Below are 15,888 nucleotides of genomic sequence, written 5' to 3'. Positions count from 1 at the left end.
GAAAAAGTAATTACGTAAGCTAGCCGTTCCCTGTAAAAGGCACAGGCTAACTATTGTATGACCGCGAAGGAATGCTTCATCATCATATGGGAAACATCGAAATTCTGCCCATACCTGTATGTCGTATTCAAGATAGTCAACGATCACTGTGCACTGCGCTGGCTTGCCAATCTTAAGGACACCTCTGGCTGCCTCGCTCAGTGGAGGCTGCATCTGCAAGAGTTCGACATCACCGTGGTCTGGGAGCCGAGGCAGAAGCACTCCGATGCAGACTGCCTGTCACGAGCCCCCGCTGAGATGCCACCAAAAGACGATGATGATAGCGCCTTCCGGGGACAGCCGAGTGCCAGCAATTTCGCTCAACAGCAGCGCTCACATCCTTAGCTACACCTTAGCCAATACCTAAATGGGAAAACTGCCTCACCGCCTGGAATATTTAAACACCAATTGCCATCCTTCTTACAGAAGACGTTCTTGTAAAAGAATTTTGCCCCAAACTCGACCGCGTACATTCTTGTCATTACCAACAGCCTTAGAGAAGCAATTGTGCAGGCTTCCTACGATGAACCAACAGCTGGGTACCTAGGGTTTACTCACACCCTATGCTGCACTGTCCCCCTAATGTTTGCCGAAGCCACACAGTACGTAAAAACCTGTTGAGATTGTCAGCAATGAAAGACACTATCGACCAAGCCAGCAGGACTTTTCAAGCAAATCACACTGCCAAACAAAGCCAATCCAGCAGATCGGCATAGACCTCCTCAGCCCTTCCCCAATGTCTGGAAACAAATGGATAACTGTGGTGACTTACCACCTCGTCCGATATACTGAAGCAAAAGCACTGCCAAACAGCACAGCAGCAGAAGTAACGAAATTTTTCAAGGAATGCATCCTGCAACCCCCGAAGTACTCATCATAGACAAGGGAACAACAAAGCCGACGCTAGCCATCCTGCGGCACAGTCAGAAGAGCCACCGAGGATAACAGCATACCAATTGCAGACAAACGGAGTCACACAGACCACTTAAACAAGAACGTCGCAGACAGGCTTGTCACGAATTTCGACATGGAACACCAGACTTGAGATGCCGTCCTCTCCTACATCGCCTTTGCCTAAAACACTGCAGTACAGCAGACCACCCAGAAGGTGCCATTTTGGTTTGTCAACAGGAGGGAGGCTACAACCCCACTCGATGCTAAGCTACCAAATGTCACTGATGAAGACAACCCACCGCGCATCGACACCCGATGCAACAATCAATGTCGCCGCTACATGAAACACAAGCCAGGTGATCGTGTATGGGTGATTGGGCTGTTGATTGGGCTGGTGCCTAATTAACACTTTGCTGCTGAAGTTTTTATTAAGTATATGCAAATATTAGATAATTTTGAATATTCGATCGAATAGTGAAGTATCCGATATTCAATTTGATCCATATCATTGGTGTTCGAAATCTCGACGTATTCATCTCGAGCGAATAACGTTTCTGCAACTCCTACTGGGGGTGGTTTCAGTTCACCACGCCTCCTCTGGTATGGCACCGCAGCCCGCGTGCAACCAAAGCCCTGACTTCACACCGCATGCCTGCTCTCCCGCGTGTATGCCAGTGCCGGTCTGTGCATGATCCCTGCAACAGACACCAGCAGGCAGAAGCACAGAGCCCAGATCTGTCTCTGCCAGGCATCAGCGGCTACTCTACTGAGGGTGCACACGTGCCGTAACCAGCACAGCCGCATGCATTGATCAATTTAGCATAGTGTGATTCACTTGCACGCGCCACTAGTGTGCACGAGCTGGTTGGTGCCAACGAGGCAGGCGTGCAAACAGCTAGATGGTGCCATGTGGTGGCTTCGGGGAGAGGAGACCTGTGCATTCGCAGTGGCTCCCCGCAGAAGCAGATTGCGCTATGTTAAATCTCTCTAATCGGAGGATGCATGGCTCCATCCACTTCCGTGGAATAAGTCTGAACTGTAGCTGCCACAGCTGCTCTTCTCTGCGTGAAATTTGTTCAAGTACGATGGCACGAGCTTGAGGAGGAGCTATCACAAGGCACACAGAGATCGATGCCCCTTTCGGACGCTGGACACGGGGTGGCACTGGTTGTGCAGCTGCGCGGCACATACGACTAGCAGGTGCCATGGAGTCACCGCCTGAAAGCAACAGCTGCGCAACGATGCAGTCCCAATTAAAAGCAACAGCTGGAGGCCCCATATATAGGTGTCACACCCCACAGACGCATCGGCAGCACATGTAGGTCAGCTCCCCCTTTTCAATGGCCATTTTTTAAGAAATTCGAAACAGCTTCAATGAGTGTGGCAAAGCTTCAGTGCACTCTTAATTCTTTTCGTGTAATGGCCTTGTGTGTTTGAAAAATGCCAGATTTTCAAAACGTCTATTGTATTGTTCAACCATTTTTTGTTACTTCTATTCACTTCGAATTCACTTCAAACCAAAAAACCACTACAATTGAACCTCACTATAGCGAATTTGAAACGGCTCGGCGATTGCTTCGTTATAGCCGTAGCTTCGTAACAGCCCGTGTTCACCGGGCTTCCAAGGGGAATCTTCATTCCTTCGTTATATCCATTATTTCGTTGTAAACCGTTTCGTTATAACGAGGTTCGACTGTATTTGAAAATGCCTAGTTACTATCTATCTCCCTGCCCACTTATTACTGTGACACACTGATATGAATAGTTTTGAAACAGAAAACTGCACCTGATGATTAAACTTACTTGCCATAGCTGACAGCTTCGTGGGACTAAGGGGCTTTTTCCCTTGCAATCCAGTTTTGCGCAAGCTCTGGCAAGGTCGCCCTGTTACGCTCCGATTTTTCAGGTCTGCTTCACTCCATAGAAGCCTCAATGCTTCCCTGCAAAACAGGGAATCGCTCTTCTTCCTGAGCAGCCACTGCCAGCGCATGACTGGTATGCGCACTCCTCCGCCGAGAACAACCTGCGCATTAAATTCGTCAGAAAGTCCATGCATGAGCTGTGAATGCAGTCCCGCTGTAAAAAAGAAAACGAAAAAGAGAAAAACATATGCTTTCAAGATAAAAATCTTATCCCAGCTAAAGCACGAGCCTCAGCTCCCATGTACAGTTGGCAAGACAATGACAAAAAATACCTTCCAAGGCATACTGGGTCCATCAACATAAACGCAGAAAAGCAAAACAATACCTTAAAGGTGCACTGAAGAGGATTCTGAACTTGTGTTTTTGCCGCGGGAACTCAATCTACACGTTCCTAGCATTCTTAGAAACTGCGACTTATTGACCTGTGTGGCCGATTTCCCTAATTAAATCAAATTAACGTCCAGCTCCCGCCTTTATTTTTTTAATTCTCCCTCGTACGGTGGGCGGAGTCGACCAACGCATGGAATGCCTTTCAGCCAGCTCTGTGGAGGCTTTGCTTTCGTTTTATTTTGTTTTTTAGGTTTCCATGAATAAATAGTTTCATTCGCAGATAATATAGCCGCAAAATAAGCCCGAAGAAATAAAAATACGCGCGGACAATTTGCTACTACAGACTACTATGTATCACTCCGCCGATGGCAGAGCGGCAAGCCGCCACGGGACTGGCTGAAAGGCACTCCACGCGTTGGTCGACTCCGCCCACCGTACGAGGGAGAATTAAAAAAAAAAAGGCGGGAGCCAGGTGTTAATTCGATTTAATTAGGGAAATCGGCCACACAGGGCAATAAATCGAAGTTTTTAAGAAAGCTCGGAACGTGTAGATCGAGTTCCCGCGGCAAAAAGACAAGTTCAGATTCCCCTTCAGGGCACCTTTAATTTTTGCCTTGTCCCAGGCTGAAGTCATACCATAAATGATAACTGTAATGTGCCTCCGCTATCCCTTACCAGTGTTGCTAGCTAGACAGATGATAGTATTGTTCTGACCCTAACCAAACACAGCTGCTGTGTAACAAGCCTGGGAAGCCCAGAGCTGCTAAGCCTTGAGTGAGCAAGTTCTCAGAGCAGAAGGAAGCATGCCAAGCCTGCATCGCTCACCTGTTGCAGGCCTAAGTCTGGATGCAAGTCATGCAGCTGTTCTGTACACTCAAACAGTAGCAATTGCTTGCATCATCCTCATCTGCCAGATTACATCCACTGGATGAGTACTCTTCAACTTTACCCACCTTGCTCCAGCCAGGCCACCCTATCACTGCAAACTTTCAACTGTCACCTATTCGCCTTACTTTCCACCCCCTCCTTCCACCACCTCTTTCCCCTTCCTTCGTAAATTACCCAAACCCAAATTACCCAAATGGAAATTACCCAAATTACCCTTTACCCAAACAGACCACCATCAGTTACAGTTGAGCACCGCTACAATGAACACTGGTAAATTGGTTTTTGAGGAAAGGAAATGGCGCAGTATCTGTCTCACATATCTCCGCGGACACCTGAACCACGCCCTAAGGGAAGGGAGGAAGGTAGGAGTGAAAGAAGAAAGAGAGAAAGAGGTGTAATTTCGACCACCTGGGGATCTTTAACATGCACTGACATTGCACAGCACACGGGCGCCTCTTGCGTTTCGCCTCCATTGAAACGCGGCCGCCACGGTCGGGTTCGAACCCGACCCGAACAGGAACTAACCGTGGTTCCTGTTAGTTTCTTTGGGGGTCAATCGATAATTCGGACATTTTTCTGGCCCCTTGAAGTACCGTTTAACGAGCTTCTTGCTGAACTGCAGCTCACAAATGGAGCGCATGCTTCCAGAAGTGGCGAGTGTGTGGAGATAGAAGATATCCTTTCCATTGACGTTGCGATAAAAGACAAAAGAAATAGCACAACAGGTAGACAGACATATAGAACAAATGTATCCCTGTGCAAATACCATTACAGTCGAACCCCGCTACAACGAACGTCGCTTCAGCGATATATTTTGAATTCCCCGTTGGCTCGCCATAGAAAGTAATCGAACAAATTTCTCATCACAACGAACCATTTTTGGGGCGTGTTTCCGCTTCAATGAAATTTTTGCTATGCGAAGCTGGGTTTAAAAATCTATCTTACAATAAAAGAAGCCGTATGGCTGCGCCGTATGGCTGCGCCGTTTGTAGCCGTATGGCTGCGCTTGGGTGGATGCCAATGAGTAATTACTCCCTTATTACAAATTTACTCCACCTTGGGGGATTCCCCTAAACATTTGGTCAACACTGTTCCCACTTCGAGTTATTGATCAATTCGCTCTCGCCCTACCATAAGCTTGCTGTCCCGGTTAGCTCAGTTGGTAGAGCGACTGCTCCGGTGAAGCGGTGGTCCCGGGTTCGAACCCCGGACCAGGACGAATCTTTCTTTAACTGCGAAGTTCCTGAGAAAGCTGTATAGCTTTCCTTTGTAGCCGTATGGCTGCGCTTGGGTGGATGCCAATGAGTAATTACTCCCTTATTACAATAAAAGAAGCATATCGCCGCCCATCTCTGAACTTCGGTATGTCCATGCTGCTTTGTTTCACACACATCATAGAGTTTCTTACTATTACCTAGAGGGAAAGCTGGCAACCCGTCTATGGGAGTTTGCATGGAGGCCCCTCGAGACCACTTCAGCCACCATGGGCGCTCAGAGCATCATGGGGCGGTGAGCTACTTGTTGCGGAACTGCAACTTTTGGCCAAAAAAATAATAGAAAAATAAAGCTGTTCGATAACTACAAATGTCCTAACATTCAATATCCTGTCTAACGATTGCAACAAACGAGCAGAATAGCATTTAAGTGCAAAGTTTGCCCAAAATAAGGGATGGCTAGCTCTCCTATTGGCCAAGTAATGAACACTATAAAAACTAATATTTCGTAATTAACAGGCGCACTTTAGAAGTAATTATGTTTTAAAAAAAATGGTGTTGCTTAAACACTATAAGAGGTTTTTAATTGCATTTCAGAAAAGTGAAACCTTTTATTGGCGTCGTGTGTCGTCGCATTTTTCACTACTATGGGTTTTGCACGCTGCGTTCGCGTGAAAGTCGTCTGCGCACACACAGACCGCGTTCTCGGAATCAAACATCTGAGTAGTGCCACTCCGTGTTCCCAAAAAAATACGATTGTCCCGCAACAAGTAGCTCACCGCCCCACGGTGCTTTGAGTGTCCATGGTGGCTGAAGTGGTCCTGGGGGGCTTCTATGCAAACTCCCATAGACGAGCTGCCAGCTTTCCCTCTAGGTAATAGTAAGAAACTCTATGGCACATGAAGACCACCATTGCTTGGTGGTGATGACAATTGGGCTAGCTGCCTTGCAACAAGGCACAGGTGCAAGCTCCCGTTTTCTTCCAAGCCAGAGCCGCAACCAATCCGTAACCAAAGGACGTAGCAGCCTGGCAGCAGCAGCAGCGCGTTTGCACTAGTTTTTTTCACTCGTGCTTGTGCGCTGCAATAGACACAAGCATGGCGACTTTGTCTAGGAAGTGGAAGTTCCTTTCTCGTGAAGAGAAGGCACGAATTATCAGCCTGGCATCCAGCGGCAGGAAAAAGGAAGATGTTGCAGCGGACTTCGGCATCTCACAGAGGCCAATGCGGCATGGGTAGCCCTTCAAGACTCCGGAGGTGTGCTGGCCGATGTTGACATTAAAGGGGCCCAGAAACACAATCTTAGTTGACTGTTTTGCCTGTTGCTCGCATACAGGGAGTTACTATGGTGCTACTAGCGTCGGCAATACCGCGTATATTCCGTTTTTTAATATTTTAATGTCCTCCCCAAAACAAATTCATGGCTCTGATGATGTCCCCACACAGTGGCGCGTTTTAGCAGTGGATATGACATCACCTGGCGCGAGCTTGATGATTGGACAAACAGTAAATATACTGCAAAGTGTGTGAATAAATAGAGACACATTTTGTCACCTGTCGGGTGTTTTATATTAGATCAACAAAAACAACTAGTTCGTCTTAGATAAAAGCCCTGCAAAGCAAGTAAAATAAAAATACTCCACCAGGGGCTCTGGCTTGAAAACGACGCTGCCAGTCTCAGCAAGAACGCGTTACAGAGAGCAGGCAACCGCGACGTGCTCTGGCAGGCTGTTTTGATTGGTTGCGCCAGGTGCCGTCATTGGGAGAGCGAAATAGGAGTGGGAAGCCCCGCCAAAATCGAGGTGAGGGCAGCGTTTTGTTTGCTTGTATTTTGAAATTTCTTCATTGAATAACTCCCGTTCTTGTGCATCGATTCCTGTCACTCTTTTTAAGTCAGCATCTGTGTGACATAAAGAATCCACCTGAAGTATAGCTGGTATCCCCCCAAGCAGTGTTTCGCAGCCCCTTTAACTATTGCCTCGCTGTTGACAGTGAAGTGCTAGCTCACGAGGAGCTGAGTGATGAAGCCATAACTGAGATTGTTCGCCACAGCGACGCATCATTGAATGATAACAGTGACGCAGAGGATTTAGCACCACCATCTGCACTAAAAGTGATGGAAGCATTTGATGTGCTGCGCAGTTTTATCCGTGCTCACAATGACGACGTCGCAATGCAACTGCTCACTGAGTGTGAAAGTCGCACCACGGCACTCGTGACAAAAAAAAAAAAAAAAGAAGCAGAAGAAGCTGACCAACTTCTTTGGAAATAAATTATGTTTTGGGACTATGTTGTCCAACCTGACAGTGTTTTGGGCTGTTTTCGCCTCAGCGAAATTTCCCTTCAACGAAATTTTTCGCACGCCCTATCACTTTCGTTGTAGCGAGGTTTAACTGTACAATGTAATCCACTTATAATGATACACCAGATATAATGATATAATGCTTATAACAACCAGATTCTTTAGACTTGTCAGTTTTCCCGTTGCCCTATGTAAAAATAAAACACATATACCGATCAAATTAACAGTGAAATAATTTATACAACGATAGGATTCTGATGCTTGTTACCAAAATTTGCCTGAAAGTTCGATAAAAAATAAAATACTTTATACTTTCAAGCGAATAATGTGAAAACTTCGCAAACGGACCAGCACGGCAAACTCTGTGAGACAGGCTTGGGAACCAAGTCATACCATCGTCACAATCGCTGAAGGGAGAAGAGGGGAGTTTGCTTGGCCACTGTCGTGCAACGCTTTCGCACACAACACAAACGCAGTTTTTGGCCGTTCGTGCATTAGTGAACTGGGTAAAACTAAACGCAAGCGCCTAAACACCCCCCCCCCCCTCCCCTTTCCTTTTGTTGTTGAGAATTTACTTTTTCTTAGCTCTTTCCCCTGTTTCGTGCTGTCTGCAGGGCAGTTCTTGCCAGCATGCCAAGACACTGTGCACCTCTGACCGGAGTGCAGGGGGCAGTGGCTGCATACATGGGGGAATACATGGGTGTGTTATTTTTGCTTTCTAATTCTTTTGAACCGGTCAAGAAACAACGATCATTGGTTATAACGATCAGATTTTTCGGGTTTTCTGAATATCATATTAAGTGGATTGGACTGCATAGCATATTGAGAACAGCAGGCTCCAGCCTAAAAGTTTCACTGAACAATTTCCAGAGCATCTTAGTAGCACTTTTGCGAGGGCAAACATGGAAATGTTACTTAGAAAAGGCAAACAATGTGAAGGCATGCCTACCTGCCCATCGACCACAGGAAGATCAGGAGTAGTGTTCCCATTTGGATCCTAAGATGAGAAACAATTGACATGATCAGGCACTGATTCCACTGAAATAAACCGCGCTGAAACAATCAAACCTCAAACACGAAAAAGCCCGCCACCGTCTAAAAGACATTGAAGTAACGAGCATTAGCTGTTTGGTTTACTACAATTGATGTGAATCAGATTAAAGGGAGACACACCAATGGAAATACCAATTTGTACGTGATAAGTCTCAATGCGTGATGCGCTGTTTTCTAGTTGCTGCCAGAGATGGCGCTGCGGTCTCAGGGTGGTAGCAGACCCCACAAAATCTCGAAACGTGATGAGTAGTTGCTGCCACAGATGGCGCTGTGATCTCAGGGTGGTAGCAGACCCCACGAAATCTCGATACGTGATGATTAAGAGCTAACGTCCTTAAAGTACGAATGGAAGTGGCGGCACATCATGCAATACTTTAGCCTACTTTGCCCAAGTACTTGCACAGCATACAGGTAAGTGCACCTAGATTCCAATCTGGCAATACGGATGGCAACTGAAAGCCCATAAGCAAGCAGTGCTGCTTGCAAAATTATTGCTGTGAAACGGAAGGGGTTTATTTAAGGACCTGTTGTCTTACTCTGTGCTATCCCATCACAAGAAAATAACTGGCTGGCGGTTTAGCATTGCCAAACATGAAATATTAAGCGAAAGCAAAGCTTTTGCAGGCGCACACCACCGTCATGTACTTGAAAGCGCAATTGAGGTGTCCACTGGCCCACGAAGACAGTTATGTGCGTCGACTTTTTCATTGTCAATACCAATTTACCGAATGTACACCGGCGGCCTACACTCCTGTGCCGCGTTTGTGCAGCAATGTTGTCAACCCCAACAGGTCTTGCTCTAGTGTCATGTTTGTGCTATAACGCTGTCCACACCAATGCATGCAGCACACATCTCTGTCACTAGCGCCACATAACTCAAAGCACAAATATTAGTTTGACAGTAGTATTAGTTGATGAAGAAGACTATGTACAATGCATAGCGCGACAGTGTGTTGCAGTTTAACACGAGGCATGATCGGCTGCAGCGACAGCCTAGTGGCCCCATGCAGTGGCCAGTGAAGCTATCTGTTCACGTTGCCGCGGGTTCGAATCCCAGTCTCAGCAATATTTTCTTTTATTTACTTATTTATGGCTTGCCCAAGGCACGGTGCAAGAATATGTTTACGTGCTGACACTGCTCCCGGCAGTGCGACCAGGTCTTGTTCGCCGCTCCTTGTGTATTCTCTTGAATGTGGACAGATGGCGCCCCGGAACGGAGGCTTATCTAGTTGCCAAGCTGCGGCGGCCGTAATGCAGGATGCGGGATAGTTCGGCGCCGCGGTGTGTACGTGTGCTTGTTTAAGTGCGGCAATTGGTTTTTTGATATACACAGAAATCCCAAGGGTGTTCGCGCATTTCCCCTGCATCACAAATACTGGCTCCGAAGCCAGGAATCAGCCCCGCACTCTCGCACTTAGTAGCAGAACTCCGACGGTATATGTGCGAGCGCTGGGAGTGAAAGAAAACCATAAGTGCAACGCTTCTGTGGTGAAGTTTGCGATGTTTTAGTGGCTAGTGAAGTGTGCTTTTAGCTAAGCAATGCGAAAATCATTTGCGAAAATCATTTGCGAAAATTCTTCTGGCATTCCTCTGGCCGAGCTGATCTTTTACACCGACACTGACGATGCTGAGCGGCTGGCGATCTCAAAGAAAGCTAGACTGGCATGCAGGCGAAAAGATAAAATAATTGAGGCTGTAAACTGGAATTAGTGGATGTCAGTACCAAAGAACTGCAGTGTGCCTCCTAAAGTGTTGCCCTTAATAATGTTCTGCCACAAAATGCTCTTGAAGTAAGACATGATGTTGGGCTAGTCGGTTCATGGCTAGAGCAAAACAGAACTGCGCGAAGACGACGGGACAAAGTGTGTGTACTCCTGCCTTCTTTTGTCCCGGTCGTCTTCGCGCAGTTCTGTTTTGCTCTAACAAAATGCTCTATTGATCTTTCGAAAGTTGTGTGCAAATTATGCGCCTGCATATTTGTTATAAACATTGATGGCGCATTTTCCGCCTTTCATGCCACCGTGTGTTGACGCATCAAAAATACACAGCAGATGCAAACTGCTGGAGGCTTTGAGATCGCCGACCAAAGTTTGCTGCGCTACCGTGCCTTCTCCCATCTAGTGTGCCTGCATAGGAGGTCCTTTGGAAAGTCAAGAGTGATACCCTTAGACTGTGGAGAGAGCAGACTGCCGTTAGTAGCACAAATTGTTTTGTTTGCTGATCCAGTGACCTGTCTCCATCCGTCAGCTTGCACGCTTGCCACTGGCTACTGCGTGCTTCCTATACACATAGATGGAGCCGAAAGAAAATTACAGAACTGCACCTAAGTCTGCCGAAGAGCGGAAATGTGAGAGCCTTTCCCTGTCCTCGTTTTCTCCCACCATTTTTTGCTGTTATTTGTATTTTGTTTTGCTCTTTTTTTTTACTTTTTGTTTTCCGATCACTGCGGGACCCACATTGGAGCAATGCAAAAACAAAACGTCCACATACTATATCAACGCCATGGCTAAGCATGGCTATAATTAATTAAATGACAGTTTAATTAATTAACTAAGCACTCCTCATCAACCAAATTTGGGGAGATTTTTTCACCCTAATGCAATTGAACTTTTTTCATATATCTTTACAGAACGACATGAACGTGCAGAGAAAAATTTGCGGAAACTTTTTGATGATGTGTACATAGCCGCATAATGCTCTCGCATTAATAATAAACCGTGCCAGATCGACAAACATGTGGGTAAAAGTAAATTTGTGTAAATAACATCATAGCAGATCAAGAAAAGCAGAGCCCAGTTTCAGAGTTGGACTGAAAAATACCAAATTTGCAAAGAATACATCAGTTGCATTTTTACAAGGCTGGACATGCAAGTGTCTCCTAAAGGAAAGGCAAGCAGCGCGAGGGTACACCTACCTGTGCATCAGCCCTGGGAAGAGCAGGTGTAGTGCTCGCATCTGGCTCCTAAAATGAAAAACGATTCACATGACCAGACATCGAGTCCACTGAACCGTTTTCAGTTATCATTGTAAAAGAGGCCTTTTTTGAGGGTCCTGTTGACTTGCTCTGTGTTGTCCATTAGCACTCAAAAAGACCTTTCTCAGCCACGGTAGCACAGCTCAAGGACGTTGGGACATTTTTCTGATAATGGTGGTGGCACTCATTTTTACATTTTTTAATTGGTTATTGGGGGTTTAACGTCCCAAAGCGACTCAGGCTATGAGGGACGCCGTAGTGAAGGGCTCCGGAAATTTCGACCACCTGGGGTTCTTTAACGTGCACTGACATCGCACAGTACACGGGCCTCTAGAATTTCGCCTCCATCGAAAACGAGGGATCGAAACCGCATCTTCCGGATCAGCAGCCGAGCGCCATAACGACTGAGCCACCGCGGCGGCTTTCACACTTTTCAAGTGCTGCCCCTGCACATAGTCTGTGCCACATAACCAGTAAGGATCCAGAAGGGATTCTTTTCAGTCAAAGTAGTAATAGAGGAAGCAGAAATAAGAGACCATATCAGGTCAACAAACATACGAGATAAATGTTTCTTCGCAAATAACATCACAGCAGAGAGAACAGAAGGCTCCCGTCTTTTTGCTACATTAATAAACACAAAATCTCTAAAGTACCTCTCAGTTTCACTTTTACAAAGCTGAACATGCAAAATGGTGCGAAGGTAAACCTACCGGCTCATCAACCTCGGGGAGAGAAGGCGTAGCATTCCTATTTGGCTCCTAAAATGAGAGGTGGTGCACATCATCAGACATCGAGTCCACTGCAATATTTTTCAAAGAAGTTTTTCCCCCAAAAAAGCTCTAGTTCTGTTATTGAAGCACCGAAAACATTATAGCTGACTGTGCCAATGCAGCCTGTACTGAGCAAGCTGAGAACAGAAGCAAGCAGAAACAAGATATTACTTCCACCGACGAAGAGCTGAGCTGCGCGCGACACGTCCACACACTTTCCCGGTGCTGAGCAGAAGAGAACCCGTCTCCCCCAGCGTGCGAGCAGTCAACACGCCATCCGTGGCGCTGGTGTCGCTGCAACGCGAGCGCCCTTCCCTGTTAGTTAAAGTAGCACAACTAAGAGGAGTGCATTGTGGGGGAGCTAACCACAGTCTAGGGTGCATTGCGGGAAAGCGAACCACAGGGGATGAGTGCATTCCCACATCTGAAGGAAGCATTTTTTCATTTTTACAGTGCTCCACTCCACCACACCGCTGCCAGCACTCCGCCGCATAGTGTGGCAATGGACGCAAATACAGCTGCAAGCATCTGTCCGGCAGCAGCTCCAGCTCAGCCTTCCTCGCACACTCCCGTGAGTATTCTCGCACTACTGCCAGCTGAGGTACCACTCGCCGAGCACCCCCATCTCTTCTGATATGCTGTGCCGATATGCTGCACTTCAATATCACCAAAATCTCACCACGGTGCTGATTTCGAAATGGCGAAAGACCAAAACTGAAAGTGTTTTGGAAAATAAACGTTGTTCATGAACCATCCAGTACAATCTGTCAATGTTAAAATTGGTAAATTGGTTTTTGAGGAAAAGAAGTGGCGCAGTATCTGTCTCACATATCTTGCTGGACACCTGAACTGCGCCGTAAGGAAAGGGAGGAAGGTGGGAGTGAAAGAAGAGAGAAAGAGGTGTTGTAGTGGAAGTCTAAGGAATAATTTGCACCACCTGGGGATCTTTATGTGCACTGACATGCATAGCACATCGGTGCCTTTTGCGTTTCGCCTCCATCGAAACGCGGCCGCTGCGGTCAGGTTCAAACCCGGGTACTCTGGGTCGGTAGACTGGCTCAATTTCCCAACAATGATGCTTACACTGCAGTGAAATTTTTCATGTGCCCCGTGAATTTCGTTCCAGTGCGATCCGACTGTCATGGCACTCATCGCAGTGTTTTTATTGCAGACACAAACATTCGGGGGTCGAAAGAACAGCCCCCCATTTGCTGTTGGTTGTGCCATGGCCTAGTTCAGCAGCCCCCGCTATACAGTCATTCACAAATGACAGCAAATTACATACAGTAATCCCTCGTTATAACGAAAACGCTTTACTCGAAATATCGCTTTATTCGAAATTTCTTCCGGTCCCGACCCAAACGCATGCATTTTAAGCCGCATTACTCGAAGCGCACGAAGAGCTTGACCCGCTTAGAGCGAAGTGGCGACCGGAGGCATCGCCGCCGCCGAGTGTAGGCATCGCCACCGTGGCGGCGACCCTTTGCGCATGCAGTGCCAAATTAATACCGCCGACGAATTAGACTCATGCAGGCATAGAACAGGCCACAAAAGTACCAAACCCACGATCGATGACCTGCCTAGTAACGGGCACCAAGAGAGTGCCGAGTGTCCCCTGCTCAGCGGGGCCAAATTCCATGGTGCGGCGCGCCCGAACCGTTAAATCTCGGTCGGAAGCGCATTCCTAGTGTTCCCCGTGACAGAATCTACACGAAAATAAAGTTTTCCTCACGCTTTGCGATGCCAGAAAACTGCGGTGTCTTGGATACGGAAAAGTGGCCGGTCATGCTTGATTCACGCCATTCGACTAGACAAACGGTCTAAATGCGTGGTAGGGTGACTGAATTTTGTTGTTACGGCAGAGACACGTGTGCGAAAAGCGAGCGCGATTCACCGCGGCGCGAAGTTGCGAACGGCGCCGCAGCATCCGATTGCTGCTCGCCGCCTGCGTCCAACCTGCTAGATGTCAACGACGGGCCGCTCGCGGCAAACGCAACGTCAGGAAGTGGGAGCCAATGCGAGCGCGGAGAGCGGCAGCGTCATGATGACGTAGAGTGCGCTCCTTTGAGGCAGGCCGGCCTGCCCACGGCCGGTCTCGACGTGCGAGCGAGCGCGCGCGCATCGAGACCGGCCGTGGCCTGCCAGCCTTGATGCCGGCCGCAGGCGTATGAAAACGCGATAGTATTGTTTGTTCCAGTTCATAGAAAGCCTTGGGATACATTAATCTAAAAAAGCATCATTTCTGACGATCGTTGGCGAATACCAAGTTGTTGGTAGAAGTGATGACTGCGATACAAGCTCCTGCCTGATGCGGTTCGCCTGCCGTCTGCTAGCTCCTTTGTTGAAGGCGTCACGGATATCTAACGTATCTTTTATTATGGGACAGGTTGACAGTAAAGTGATGCCGAGTGTAGCGCCTTTATTTGAGTGCTGTCCAGTCCCGAAGCACTAACAGCTGCGCCGTTGATGCAAAACCAGCTAGGCTTAGCGGCGACCAGGGAGCAGCGCGCAGTTTGTCACCTGGCATTCTTGCAGGCGGCGTCGTTGCCGAAAGCTCCACTCTTGCACAGGCATGCTGTCGTTGCTCAAATCTAGGACCAGACTTTATGGTAGCACGGCTGCTTTGTATTCTTGTGCGAACGTGAAGAAAGCCGAGCCTGCCGGCCTGTCGATCAGCCTGGATCCCGTATGGATCACAAAAAAGAGCTAAAGCTTGTTCTTGATATAGATAATAAACTGTGGTATAAGAAATTTGAAAACTGTATCATCTTTCAGAATTGCTGACGAATACTGAGTTGCTGGGAGAAGTAACAAATGTGCTACGAGCAAATTTTGTAGCGAAAGCTACATTGGCCACGAACTTGCGATTGCGCTGTGGCAGTGCTCCGAGGAGGCACAGAGACCGACCTTGAGCTGCAGCTGGCGGACGCCGCGCGGCGTCATCCACCAGCTTCCTCTCAGTTGTGGCGCAATTAAATCTCGACTGTTTTAGCTTTTTTTTTCGAGCGGTCGCTTATATCGAATAGTCGCTTATAACTAATTTTTTCGCCGTCCCGCTGACTTCGTTATAACGAGAGATTACTGTACTACAGTGGAACCTTGATTATACGTCCCCCGGTCATGCGACGACCCGCATTTTACGACGAATTTGTGCGGTCCCGGCAAAACCCCCATAGAGACAATGCATTAAAGACCTCGGTTATACGACGCAAATTTTAGAAGGACCCCGCTTCGTACGACGTCTGGCTCGTACCGTCCGTCAAAAAAGGTCGTCAGCAAACGCAGGCCGGGATGTACCGTATTTTCGCGATTCTAAGCACCCCCCCCCCCCTATTTTCGGAAAAAAATTTCTGAAAAAAAGTTTTGCATGCGAATCTAAGCACCCCCTTTTTTGCGCGGAAGAGAGCGTTGCCGAGGCCGCCAAGTGCACTTGCTCTCTTTTTCGTCGAGCCTGTGCAGTCGGAGTCCCGAGGAGGCGCAGGCGTTGTTGTGACTGAGAGAAG

At 47.7% G+C, this 15,888-nt stretch overlaps 1 protein-coding gene across 1 annotated transcript in view; it reads right to left on the bottom strand.

Moving 5' to 3' along the window:
• Positions 1–15,888, bottom strand: part of LOC149337176 (uncharacterized) — a 45,733-nt gene that overhangs the window by 2,214 nt on the left and 27,631 nt on the right. The window contains exons 5-8 of the mRNA XM_089553357.1: positions 12,326–12,373; positions 11,556–11,603; positions 8,538–8,585; positions 2,737–2,956 (exon numbers count right to left, since the gene is read on the bottom strand). Coding sequence (XP_089409483.1) covers positions 2,737–2,956; positions 8,538–8,585; positions 11,556–11,603; positions 12,326–12,373 — 364 coding nt within the window. The remainder of the gene's footprint in view (positions 1–2,736; positions 2,957–8,537; positions 8,586–11,555; positions 11,604–12,325; positions 12,374–15,888) is intronic.

The sequence above is a fragment of the Amblyomma mixtum genome, chromosome 7 (genome assembly GCF_055824585.1).
Source record: "Amblyomma mixtum isolate Tamu chromosome 7, ASM5582458v1, whole genome shotgun sequence".
Taxonomy (NCBI): Eukaryota; Metazoa; Arthropoda; class Arachnida; order Ixodida; family Ixodidae; genus Amblyomma; species Amblyomma mixtum.
This window is presented reverse-complemented; position numbering and strand designations above follow the sequence as displayed.